This window comes from Mirounga angustirostris, unplaced genomic scaffold (genome assembly GCF_029215605.1).
Source record: "Mirounga angustirostris isolate CCGP_5_RB_7025 unplaced genomic scaffold, mMirAng1.0.hap1 SCAF_8, whole genome shotgun sequence".
Lineage (NCBI taxonomy): Eukaryota > Metazoa > Chordata > Mammalia > Carnivora > Phocidae > Mirounga > Mirounga angustirostris.
The window spans coordinates 28,251,295-28,265,014 of NW_026991716.1; the positions used below are offsets into that span (position 1 = coordinate 28,251,295).

The 13,720-nt window shown below is 46.2% G+C and overlaps 1 protein-coding gene across 2 annotated transcripts in view; it reads left to right on the plus strand.

The window, feature by feature from the left end:
- Positions 1 to 3,303: 3,303 nt before the first annotated feature.
- Positions 3,304 to 13,720, plus strand: part of DDR1 (discoidin domain receptor tyrosine kinase 1) — a 49,004-nt gene continuing 38,587 nt past the window's right edge. Inside the window, exon 1 of one of the 2 annotated variants that reach the window (XM_064597332.1) lies at positions 3,304 to 3,355. In XM_064597332.1, the coding sequence (XP_064453402.1) occupies positions 3,326 to 3,355 (30 nt within the window). In that variant the 5' untranslated portion in view covers positions 3,304 to 3,325. Of the gene's footprint in view, positions 3,356 to 3,803; positions 3,964 to 13,720 lie in introns of those variants that run through there. The other variant, XM_045866517.3, reaches the window with a different exon arrangement.

The following is a 13,720-nucleotide window of genomic DNA, read 5'->3' on the forward strand; positions in this document are numbered from 1 at the left end:
AAACACATGCAATCATATATGATTGTAGCCATCCTAATGGGTGTGCGGTGGCATAAAGCCTTTCCAGAACATACGTTTACTAAAGATGTTGATGTCCCCAACCCCAAACTTTGAATAAAGTCCTAAGTTCCTTAATCACAATGCTTTCATCCAAGGAGAATTTTAGAATGGTTACAGAAGGAATACTCTATTGTCATTTTAACAATCTTTACCAACTAAAAAGGTAAAAATTAAATTTTATTTTGATTTTTTTTCATTATTGGTGAAGTTGAATTTTTTACTGTGATTTTTAATTAGTTATGGCTTCTCTGCTCTGAATTGTTTGTGTCCAAATTTATCACACAGTACAATAAAAAATAAAAACAGCTATTGAGTGCTTTCTATGTGCTACTTACTGGTCGAAGAGCTTCACATGTAGTCAGTCGGTTAGTCCTGACCCGTGAGGAGGCAGGTGCAATGATTAATCTAGTTTATGGAGGACACAGAAACATGAAGACACCAAGTACCGTACCCCAGGTCATACCCAGAAAGTCTGGATTCAAAGCCTGTGCAAACTACAAAATGGCCAGTATTTCCCTAATTTATTTGCTTGCCTTTTTTTCCCTATTAATATAATCATTACATTTTTATGGTTAAATCTATCAGTCTACTCCTTTCTTTTGTTGACTTTTTTTTTCTTTTCCAGTCAGCTTAGAACATCCTCCTCTTTTCAGAGGTTAGAAAATATTTGGATTTTTTTTTCGTATCAAATGATATTTTTGTTTCCGTTGTTTTATAATGGCACCTTTCTGCTGGGCTTTATTTCATAATTGCTTGTTTTTTTAATGAACATTATATGTTCAGTCGGCTCTTTGAGGACACTGAAGTCTCTTGCTGGTTGCCCTTTTCCCCTCATCTGGCGTGAATCCGTCTCCAGAGTGTTGATTCTGCCGGCTGACTTTCTCGGTATGTTTTTGTGTAGTTCGGAACTAAGCCTCCAGGTTCATTTCCTGTCTTTTTCTTTCTGTCTCCCTTCTCTGTTGCTCAATCCTCCTGTCCAGTGACTGAGTGGTTGCTCTCCCTGGGGCGCTGGGGCGGGTCCAGAGGGAGGTCTTATAGGCAGCTAGGGCTCCTGCCCTGGTGTGACCCCGGGCATGACTCAGGGCAAGAGGAGGCTGTGTTAGGTCCACGTGCAGACTCATCTGGGTATCCAGGGACCTCCCTATCCATCTATGTTCGTGAAGATGGTGGGGAGAGGCCAGACGTGGCTCCTGGAGTTTTGATCAGTGAATGTGGACTCTGGTCCCCCACCTCAAGCAGACAATTGAATTCTTTCTCATCACTTGGCAGGCCTTGAATTCCTAGCTGCCCTTGACTGTTCCAAGACTCAGAGCCCAAGAGGCCTCAGCTTCAGCCCTATTCATTTTTTGCTTTTATATTCCATTTCTGAGAATATCTGTGGGTATATTCTCCCCTTGTTGAACATGGATTTTTTATTTTCTCCAATATTTTATATATCATTGTTCCGCACTGGAAGCCTCTGGGCTATCTGTTCTGTTTCACTCACGTGTCCATGTCTTTTGTACAAGCATTAATTGTACGTGCTACATGGTAGGGGGCTACTCTAACAAGTTCCTCCAAGCATATTCTGCTAACTTTCTCTAGGCTGGATCAGGGAGGAGGCTCTATAGTAGTCACCTGAGATGGGGACGGGGGAGGGCGTGCTGTCCCCCACCCAACTCGAGGATGCATGAAAGGAGCCCTGGGATGGCAGCTTTAGGACAGGAAGAAGGTTTCTGCTTGGGGTTCCATGCCAACATTTCATTAGGGGTCTCAAGCCAGGCTGGATCCTGCACCAGGGAGTATATGAGAGCAAACACTGGAAGCTGGAGACGGTCCCTGGATGGACAAACAGAGGTGTCATATGTCATGGGTGTATATGATAGCAGGATGCATCAGGGGCATTATGTAGCCATGTCCTTGGGGCCCAGTGAGTAAATCATCCAATATTCCAGATCTACCCTGGTCTGGGTGAGCAGGGGATTTCCAGTTGCTTCCACAGGGAGGCAGGGGTCACGCATGGCCCCAGTTTGTTTCCCTTCTCCTGCTGCACCAGTTTTGTCCCAGGCTCGGAAGGGGATCTAAACATAGAATCTCATCAGCCTTGTTTGCAATATAAACAGACCCGGTTCCTGCTCGAGTCCCCTCTTGGCTATGAATTCAGGGGCGGTAAGGAGCAGCCTCTGCCCTCCCCGAGGCCCTGGCTCCCCTTGCCACTAGCAGTCTGCGCTCAGGCCCAGTGGGGCTGGAGAGCAGACAAGGGCCGGCTTCCCGAGCACGACCCACTGGCCTACCTGCTTGGCCAGACTGGGCACCCGTGCAAGTTTGTCCCAGAAGCCAGTTCTTCCTGGAACTGAGTGTCATTTCAGGACAGAGGATGCCAGGAGTCATAACTTGGCCCTGCAGCAAATGAAAGTCTTCCAGTCCTGCCTGAGATGGCAGATTGTTCAGCTCGGCCCGGGGGCCCGAGCTGGGACTGCGGTGGCGTGAGCAGCGGCTGGAAGCCCCACCAGGGGGAGCCCTCGGCACGTCTTGCGGTGGTGGGTCTCCGCCGAGCCTCCCCGAGGGGGCGTGGGGGTGCACGCCTGATTTCGTTTTTCTACCGCACACGTTGAACCGTGCCTCCATTTTCCTAGGTCACGGATTGGACTTGACCTTCCGCCACGGTTCAGGTCCCGCCGAGCTTCGGCTGGAGTAGTTCCGACGGGGTTCGGCACGCGGCAGGCGCCGAGAGAGAAGGCCCGGGGCGGTGTCTTCACTCCCCAAGTGCTGCTTTGTCCACCGCACCTGGTCACCGAGGTCCCGAGGACGTCCCGAAGCTTCAGAGGCCCGGGCACAGGGAGGAGAGAGGCGAGGGCCCCACTGCTCTCAGAGCCCCGGCTGCCAGCAGCGCCCCCCCCCCCTTTCTGCCCTTGCCCTGTGCTCTAGAGACCGCGGGCGGGGCTGGGAACGCACAGAGCAAGGGCTGCTCGGGGAAGACACTGCCCGGGCGAGGAGCGGGGGGGGGGGGGGGGGGGGGGGCTCGCATCTGAGGGAGGGACTGGCACGGAGAGTGGGGTGAGGCCTGGCAGAGAGGCTGCGGCCACCTTTCCAGCTTTAACTGCACAAATACAGGTGTACTCTGGCTCCTCGGAAAGCCCCACAGGCCCCCCTGCCTGGGTTCAAAACACTAGGGGGCTGTACTGTTAGAAGCAGTCAAGTAAGTCGGAGGGAATTTCAGGGTCACGGGGCTTGTCATTCTCAGGTGCAGGCTGAGAAAATGCCAGGCTCTCCCAGGAAACCTACCATGTTCCGCATAGTGCTGCCAACGTTGCAGGTAAGAGACGGGGGGGGGGGGGGGGGGGGCGCGAAGGAGGGACCTAAAACTAGGGCCTGCTGATCCTTCCGTGGCTCCCGAGTTTTAAATACTGGACCTTTGAGGGAAATGAAAGGGTTCACGGAAAAGCCAGGACTTAGGAGAAGGGGACACTAAGAGCAACATGCGCCCCTGGACTGGAGGGGCAGAGGTGATGTGATGAGCCTGGGGACACTTGTGGGTCCTAGAGGAAGGGGTCCTTGGGCTAAGCCCTGGGAAGGTGGGAGAAGTGCCAGAAAGGATTGTGGGACAGGAGGGAGGCCCCTGTCTTGCTGCCTTGAGCCCTGCAGGCTGCAGCCCTTGGGAGGGCAGCACTGTGCGGTGCTGCGGGCTGGGCCAGGTCTCAGATGCCTCAGACTGGTGCCCTTGCCTCAGCGAGAGGCGGGCGGAGCAGAAGTGCTCCCGACACACATATGGCTACTGGGGAACATGCTGCAGCCTAAACCGGAAACAGCCCAACTATCCTTCCACAAGAGAATGAGAAGAAGAAAAACTGTAGCAGCTTCATGCAGTGGGATGCTTCTCAGTGATGAAGGTGAATCATTTCACAGCAACTTCTGACAACACAGGTGAATCTTCAGACAGAAAATCGAGCGAGAGAAGCTGGCCATAAAAGGGCCCCTATTGTCAGGTTCCATTTATATAAAGCTCAAGTCCAGGCAAGACTGTAGAAGTCAGGAGAGTGGTTACCCTTTGGGGAGGGTAGTGACTAAAAGGGGACATGAGGGAGGCCCCTGGCATCCTGGGAATGTTCTGTTCCTTAATCTCGGCGCTGGTTGCATGATGTGCTCAGTGTGTGAAAGTTCATTGTGCTGTACATTTAACGATTGTGTGCTTTTCTTTATGTATATTATGTTTATGTAAATCATTTTTTAAAAAGATGTAAGTATTAGAAATGAGTCTGCAGAATGGAGTGAGGGAAGTGGGAGTGGTCTTTTGTCATCTCAGTGCCCACCGTCCTCAGTGCCCCCCTCAGAGGATCTTTGCTCTTGTCTCCTCAAGAGGAGGGGTGGGGGAGCAGAATTTAAATGGTGAAAGACTTTTCTTTTTGCTCACCCTTTTAATGGCTTCCTGAATTGATCTCATGCACTTTTCAGCTCCTGCAAAAACTGAAATGAACTAGATGGGTTTGTGTTATTGAGAGCTCCCAGTTTGCTGTCTCCTTCATCAAATACAGCTGGACTCTTGAGTGTGAGCCTCGGCATTTGTAAACCGGGCAGTAAGGCCTGTGTGCTGTTCACAGCAGCTAGGCAGACACTGCTGATCAAGTTTGAGGTCTTCCTGGTATCTTCTCCAGGGCCATCAAGTTTCATAGGTGCTGTTGCTAAAGCAGGACTCAGCTCACCTGGAATCACCCGGAGGGAGGGGGCTACTTCTATGCAGTGCAGATTAAAGATGGCCACAAATCCTTTGCTCCTTGTCCCATTAAGAGGGGGCTTTCCCTTGAATCTGGGTGATTCTATGGCTTTTTGATCAACAAAAATCAGTAAAGTGATGCTGAGCCAGTCTCCAGACGTAGGCAACTTCCACTTCCTGTCTCTTGGAACACTCTGGGAACCCTGACCTGCCATGCAAGGAGTCCAAATTCCCCAAGACCGCATGCTGCAACAGCCGTGTGCAGCACTCCCATCGACGACCGGTGGAGTCCAGCTGTCCCCACCAAGGAGACAGAAACGTGAGGGAATGTCTTGAGCACTCTAGACCAAGCCCATCTGCATCTGATGGTGCCAAGTGATTTCAGTCAACATCAAGAGCAGAAGAGGGGCTCAGTTGGTAGAGCATGTGACTCTTGATCATGGGGTCATGAGTTCAAACCCCATGTTGGGTGTAGGGCTTACTTAAAAATAAATAAATGAACTGTAACTCTTACATTAAAAAAAAAAGAGAGAGGGGCGCCTGGGTGGCTCAGTCGTTAAGCGTCTGCCTTCGGCTCAGGTTGTGATCCCAGGGTCCTGGGGTCGAGCCCCGCATCGGGCTCCCTGCTCAGCAGGAAGCCTGCTTCTCCCTCTCCCACTCCCCCTGCTTGTGTTCCTGCTCTCGCTGTCTCTCTCTCTGTCAAATAAATAAATAAAATCTTAAAAAAAAAAAAAAGAAGAATTGCCAGACTGACAGACAAAATCATGATATGAGGCAGCGGTGGTTGTTTTAAGCCACGAGGTTTGGCATAGTTATTTCTCAGCAATAGGTCACTGGAAAAGTTGAATCTTTACCTAGACCAGAGCCTTCACGCCCGTGATGAGCAGTTCCTTGGCTCTGAAAGAATTCATCTCCTTAACTCACTTTGCCAAATTGTGGCTACAGTATTTACTAGCTCTCCATTCCATTAGAATTTATCTAAGCTGCCAGGCTCGTGGCAGGATAATTTATTGTGGAATTATTTTTTATTTTGTTCTTGTTGCTCTATGCACATTTTCCTCATTGAGCAAGTTATGAAGCTTTTGTTCTCAATTCTGAGCTGCTTTTTGGGTATGGAGTGGGTGGGTGTCGTTGGCATCTGGATTATGTGCTAACACCTAGGCTGACAGAGACAGAAGTGGGCTGTGGGTGTGCGCTGAGCAGAGGCTGAGATTCTCTGGGGTCTGGAGATTTGAGGTTTTCTCCCTATGAATAGTGGACACCCAGGCCCCTAATTTTGCCCAGAGCATTCCTAGGCTGGAGGATGCCTCGAGAGGCTGGGCCTAGTTTCTCCCAGTAGGAGCACCTAGGCCAGGGTCCCCCAGGGAGACCCTGCTGTCAGTGACATGGACACGTGGGAGGGCCAGGACTGCAGGGCTTGGCAAGCCTCTGAAAGCAGAGGGAGCGACCGAAACGGTGACTGCCACAATGGACTGCATGTGTGTGCCACCTGAAAATCCCTATGTTGAGGCCCTCACACCCAGTGCCTTGGTATTTGGTATTGGCGCCTTTGGGAGATAATTCGGTTTGGGTGAGGTCATGAAGCTGGAGCCCCCGTGAGAGAATTCATGCCCTTATAAGAAGAGGAAGAGACCAGAGTCCTCCCACCCCTGCCATGCGAGGTTAAGTGAAAGCCTGGAAGAGAGTGCTCACCAGACACTGAACCTGCTAGCACCTCCCAGCCTCCAGAACTGAGAGAGAAATGTCTGTTGTCTAAGTCATCCAGACTGTAGTATTTCATTATAGCAGCCTGAGCTAAGACAGCTACCACTAAGTGCCTGGCCTTGCTTTCAATTTTTCTGGCACAGCATAAGCCCCTGATATTTTGTAACCTTGTGGAGGGAGGACGGAGCCCCACTAATGACTAGGGTTGAGTTTCTTCCCAGTGTGGCAGGTTGGGGCACAGAGTAGATTCCATTTGATTGAGAAAAAATAAGGAATGTGACATTTGGTGTACATTTTGTAACGAAAATTGATAAACAACATAATTCTCAAGTCATTGGAACATTTTATGGCCTTCTCTCTTTTTTCTTTTTTTTTTTGCATTGTGGCTCCTCTGTCCATTGAATTCTAGGCATTTTCCTTGGCAGGTTTTTCCTGAAATGTCTCCAGGCTTGGAATTTTTATTTTATTTTTTACAAAAAGAAGGGCATGGAAACAGAAGAGAGGCTTCCTCAGAAAAATAAAAACCAGGTATTTTTTTTTTAAGATTTTATTTATTTATTAGAGTGAGAGAGAGAGAAACAGCATGAGAGGGGAGAGGGTCAGAGGGAGAAGCAGGCTCCCCGCTGAGCAGGGAGCCCAATGTGGCACTTGATCCCAGGACCCTGGGATCATGACCTGAGCTGAAGGCAGTTGCTTAACCAACTGAGCCACCCAGGTGCTCTGAGATTTTTTAAAAATTCTCATCTTTTTCTCCTAACAAATATTTCCTGGGTTTTTCATTCTTTTTTCTCTATTTCTGTTTGGAAACTAGTCTGTCTTCCAGTTCACCAAGCATGTTTTATGCTATTTTTAACCCATTGTTAACCCATCCCATCTCTTGAGTTCTTAATATCAGGTGTAATTTCTTATTCCAGAATTTCCATTTGATTATTTTATAGATTTCAGTTTTGTGGTGAAAGTTTCCATTTTAATATAGGTTCTCCATCTTTTCCTCTCTTTCTGTGAACCTATTAACCATAGTTCTTTTAAAGCCCTTGCTTGTTAAAGCAATATTGGGATCACTTGTGTGTCTATTTATATTGCCTGTTTTTCTCTTGGTTTTCATTTTCATGGAAGTGTCTCTTTCATTTTTATGGAAGTGTCTTTTGTCTACTGATTTTGATTTGATATTAAAACATTGTTTATAAAAACTGTGGCTAGGCCAGATGATGATGTCTTCTACTACAGAGTGTTCACTTTTTTTTCTGCTAGGCAGACAGAGTGGAAGCTGAGCACCTTGATCCAGTTGGTGACCTAGCTATGCTAAGGCTGAATTGCAGTTGTTTATTTAGTTAGTGTTTATGGCTGTAGCCCACCTTTTATTTGTTCTTGTTCCTAGGGTATAGTTCTCAAGACTTTGAGCTAAGAGCTGGTGAGTTCACTGCAGTCCTTCCCCTGGAGAGTCCTTAACTCTAATCTGTAGTATTCAAAACTTTGAAAGACTGTGGAAAACATTATTCATTTCAGAGGTTTCTGCCTGCAGCCTATGTGCCTTCAAAATTTGGTAAATGTCTTGAAAGGATACTGTAGTTTTGAGACCTCTTAAGTCTCCAGTTTTGTCACCCTAACTCCATGGCATTCTGTCTGAGCCAAGGTCAGATTCTTAGCCTTTTGCCTGAGTCCAGGGTCAGCAAATGCCTCTGGGAAAAAAGCAGCTTCAGATCATAAGCTCACTTTCTTAAGTCCTCCCTTTAGAACTTTAACTAAATTAGTTCCATGGTATGAGTTGCTTCCTCAGAATCTCTGATGATTAGAAACATTGTTTCATCTGTTTTTTCTAGTTTTTTTTTTTTTTTTTAAGTAATCTCAACACCAAACATGGGGCTTGAACTCATGACCTGGAGATCAGGAGTCACACACTCTACTGACTGAACCAGCCAGGCACCCCTCTAGTTGTTTTTTGTGGCCACTTTAGTTTGCCACAGATTACTCTAGCCTACCCAAACTGGAAGTCTTCTTGTTTAGATTTTTAACAATCTTTTGAATGTTCTCTTCAAATGTTTTAAAATATATTTTTAAAATTACTTATTTTATTGAGATATAACTGACATAACATTGTGTTAGTTTTAAGGTCTTTTTAAAATTTGTATTTATCTATTGTTATTTTTTTAAAAGATATTATTTATTTGAGAAAAAGAGAGAGAGTGTGAGCAGAGGGGAGGGGCAGAGGGAGAAGCAGACTCCCCACTGAGCAGGGAGCCTGACCCAGGGCTTGATCCCAGGACCCTGAGATCACGACCTGAGTGGGAGGCAGATGCTTAACTGACTGAGCCACCCAGGCACCCTGTAAGAAGTCTTTTTAGTAGATATTATATTCATGTAGTTCAAAATGAAAATTATATCAACAGGTACATGAGAAATATCAGTCCCACCCCATCCCTGTCTTCTTTGTTCTCCCTGGCTTTGCCCATGTAAGTAATCATTTTTATTATAATAGTGTCTTATTTATCCTTCCAAAGTTTCTTTATGCAAATATATAAATACTTTATTTCCTCCTTTCTTTTTTTACTTTTAATTTTTTTTTTATAATTTTTTTTTTTTTTTTTTACAGATTTTATTTATTTATTTATTTGAGAGAGAGAGAGAGAGAGAAACAGCATGAGAGGGGAGAGGGTCAGAGGGAGAAGCAGGCTCCCTGCTGAGCTGGGAGCCCGATGTGGGACTCGATCCCAGGACTCCGGGACCATGACCTGAGCCGAAGGCAGTCGCTTAACCAACTGAGCCACCCAGGCGCCCTTTACTTTTAATTTTTATTATTTTTTTAAGTAAGCTCTATGCCCAATGTGGGGCTTGAACTCATGACCCCAAGATCAGAAGTCCCATGCTCTACTCACTGACTCAGTCAAACACCCCAATTTCCTCCTTTCTTACACAAAAGGCATATTATATTATGTATATATATAATCTTATAAAATATTATTATATATTCTCTTTCATTTTTAAAATTTTTTAAAGATTTCATTTATTTATTTAAAGAGAGCATGCGTAAGCAGGGGGGAGGGGTGGAGGGAGTGGGGAGAGAGCATCTCTGGACTCCGCATTGAGTGCTGAGCCCAACGTGGGGCTACATCTCACGACACTGAGATCATGACCTTAACTGAAATCAAGAGTCAGATGCTTAACCGACGGAGCTACCCAGGTGCCCCTCCTTCCTTTTTAAATTTTAACAAAATATTCTGTATATAATTCCATAACGAAGCACATTTAGCAATTCCTCATGCCTTGGTCTCTTTTTGAGAGCTGTATAGTATTCCATTGGTTGATACCACAGACTTATACATTCAACCAGTCCCCTATTGCTGGACACTTGGGCTATATTACAATATAATAAGTTGTGATTATAAACAACGCTACAATGACTAACTTTAATACCTGAACAAGTTTGCGTTTGTGTGGGCAAATCTATAGGATAGAAGGGAGATTTCTGGATCAGGGGTTAAATGCATTTGTAATTTTGGTGTATATTACAGGTTCTGCTCCTCAGGACTGTGCCATTTGCACGAGTACCAGCAATGTATGGGACAGTGGGTTTCCTCAGCCTCACTCATGCACTGCGATGTCCAACTTTGAATTTCTGCCAACCAACGAAAGATTTATATAAGTTTCACATGGTTGCACTTAGGCTAATTCTCATACCAGCATTTCCCTCAGAGTATCCTCAGACTCTTCTTTTTTTTTTTTTAAGATTTTATTTATTTGAGAGAGAGAGAATGAGAGAGAGCACATGAGAGGGGGGAGGGTCAGAGGGAGAAGCAGACTCCCTGCCGAGCAGGGAGCCCGACGCGGGACTCGATCCAGGGACTCCAGGATCATGACCTGAGCCGAAGGCAGTCGCTTAACCAACTGAGCCACCCAGGCACCCTCCTCAGACTCTTCTTTCATGTCAGACACCTTAATTAGCTCTGGGACAGGGAAACTGAAGGGACCACACAAAAAAAGCCATTTTTTCCCTCTTTGCTCCTTTTCTGGCTTCTATTCTTGCTAGGATCTGCACACCCACCCCACTCTACACAGGCCTTCTAATGCAAATAGCATATGTACTCCTTGTAAAGGACAAAGAGAATGATGTCTTTGGAAACTTCCAGCACAATAGATAACATCTAAGGAGTGACTAGGAGGGGTCCTCATAAACATTCTCCAAGACCGCTGACTCCAAACACCTTGATGCCAGGACCCCTGACTTCAGAGAATGAGTGACTTATTAAGGACACCTGGACCCTGTCCTCTGACCAGTTCCTGGATGCCTAAAAGGACACATACACCAGATCACAGTTGCCAGTAAAAACCCCAGACCCCAAGCAAAGATGAGACTCATGCTTTTTTCCTTTCCAAGTCTCCCAGACCTTGGTCTGTGTCTCTCTTTGTATGTATATATCTTCAATAAGCTCTGCTTTCACCTCTTGCTGGCTCCCATCTGATCTCTATCCTTCTCGATGCCTAAGAACCTTCTTGGTTTGTCCTGCAGGACCCCCATGGGTCCTCAGACCCAGGATGCTGGCATCAGTTTCATCCATCTAGGACTGGAATTTAAAGCAATCAGTCTGGAATGTCCTGATCAACACTGGTGAGGTAATCCGTGTGGTAAAACCCCCTGCCTTCCCTTAAGAGAAGGTAACTTTGCCTGAAATAATCCACTCCTTTTGACTTCCTGTCCCACTCTCTTGCCTATAAAAATCTTTCGTCTTGTACAAAATCTTCAGAGCTCCCTTCTATTTGTTAGATGGGATGCCTGATTCATGAATCATTGAGTAAAACTGATTAGATCTTTAAATTTACTCAGTTGACTTTTATATTTTTTATTTTATTTTATTCTTTTTAAAGATTTTACTTACTTATTTGACAGAGAGAGACACAGCGAGAGAAGGAACACAAGCAAGGGGAGTGGGAGAGGGAGAGGGAGAAGCAGGATCTCCGCTGAGCAAGACTCCCCCAGTGCGGGACTTGATCCTGGGACCCTGGGATCATGACCTGAGCCAAAGGCAGGCGCTTAATGACTGAGCCACCCAGGCGCTTTTCCGTTGACTTTTTTAAAAACAGTATCTATTTTCTACTAGTTCTGTACTGGTTATTTTATATATATATATATATATATACCTGCTCTGCTGTCCGTATATACCTGCTCTGCTGTCCGTAGCTGGAGAACCAGAAAAGCCGGTGATGTGATCAGTATGAGTCTGAAGGCTCAAGAACCAGCAATGTGACTTCTGAAGGCAGGAAGAGACAGATGTTCCAGCTCAAGCAAAGAGCTTCCTTCTCCTTTTTGTTCCATTCAGGTCCTCACAGATTGGATGATGCCCACCCCCTATGGGGGGGGTGTGGTATGGGGGGCAGTCTATTTTACTAAGTCCGCTGATTCAAATGCTAATCTCTCCCAGAAACATCCTCACAGACAGATGCACCCAAAAATAATGTTTTAGCAGTTATCTGGACATCTCTTACCCAGTCAAGTTGACACATCAAATGAACCATCACAAGGAGTAATAGCTAAGGTATAAAAATCCCATCAGAGTTAAGGACTCAGGTGAGAATGCCTGGGTCCTCTCTTGTTGATACATGAGGCCTAGGGTCCTACTTAGGTGTAATTTTTACTGCCTCACAATTACCTATTTTGAAAATTTATCTTACATTCAAGACAACATTTTCATTTTGGTCTGATTTTCAACATCTTTGGGATGAATAGGTAAGTCCAGGAGGGAACAGGATGGCTGAGGCCACACCGGGGGGGGGGACCAAGGGGGGTCTGTGCAGGTCCTCAGTAAGAGGCTACCAGGTGAGACACACCGAGCAAGGGGCTATCAGGTGAAATACCTAGCTGGGTGTCTCCTTGGCTGAAACTGTTGATTCTGCAAAATAAAACACATTCCTTCCCTGCTTTTGCCTCTCCCCCTCTTCCCTTCTGATAGCTTTTAGCCCTCTGATTTGAAAGACTTCCTACTGCATCCTGGCTAAGAGTACCAGTCAAATGAAAAGACACGTAGGGTGAAATCTAGGAGGGTCCCAAACACAGAGCTTCCACATCCTCTCCCCATAGAATGGGTGCCTCACCTTCCAGGCACATGGATGTGTTCACCAACCTGGAAGCTCTCCCAAACTTCATTATGTAGGCATTAATTGATTGAATCTTGGCCATATGATTGAACTCAATTTCCAGCCACTCTCCCCTGCTGGGAGGTTAGCCTGATTCAAAGCCCCAACCTTAAATCATATGGTTGGTCTTTCTGGTGCCCAACCCCTCATCCTGCCATCTCATTAGCGTAAGTTCAGGTGTGACCAAGGGGCTCATGAATTACAAAGATACTCCCATTATTCGGGAAATGCCAAGGATGTGGAGTCCCCTTCCCAGGAACCAGGGACAAAGAGCAATCTTTACTGTATATGGTACAACAGGGACACATAATATAAAATAAAAGAGAGTTGAGAAATGTTGACTTGTCGTGAGAAGCCTATCACGGGAGTTTTAAGGAACTCACACTTAAATATTTAGCAAGTGCTTTAGGGAAGAAATCAGCCAGGTATAGTCTCTTTTTGCAGTGGAATCATAGGACTCAAGCTCCTAGTTATTGCAGGAATTGAAATGTGGATGTAATAAAGCCCAGGGTGCTGTGAAGGAATTGGTGCTCCAGAAGATGAGAGAGGTTGAGGGACATGTCAACAGAAACATGGAATCTGTCAGTTTATGTACTCTTTGCTTTCTCTTAGGAATGGAACAAAATTAAATGTTAACCTGGGAAGTGTTATGGAACAATATGTCACAGCTGCTAACTCAGGAAATGAAGGAGTATGCCCTGGTGCAGTGCCATGGCCAACTGCCCCTCCTTGCCCCCAGAATCCTGAGGGAGCAGGTAAAAGCAAAAGCATAGCTCTTGGCTGGGTTTGCCAACAATGTTGCTGAATAAACTCACATAAACTCATTGCAAAAGAAGCCAAAAACTCAAGGGTTTGGAAAAGAGGACTGGAGAAATTTATTTTGGGTGCCAGACAGTGAGGTGGTAGGCTCACACCTTAACAACCGACTTCTCCACCGGCAGGATGGACATCTAGAGTCTTACAGGGAGAGGTTGGGGGGCAGGGATGTACAAGAGAGCAGGCAGAGGGTGCATGATCATGGGCAGGGGAGGGGACCTGTGGGGTGTGGTCTTCTAGGTGTTCCATTGCAATCAGGACTTTTCTCATCTAGTGCTTACCAGAAGGTCATTGTCAACGCCTCAAGAAAGTGTGATAAGAAAT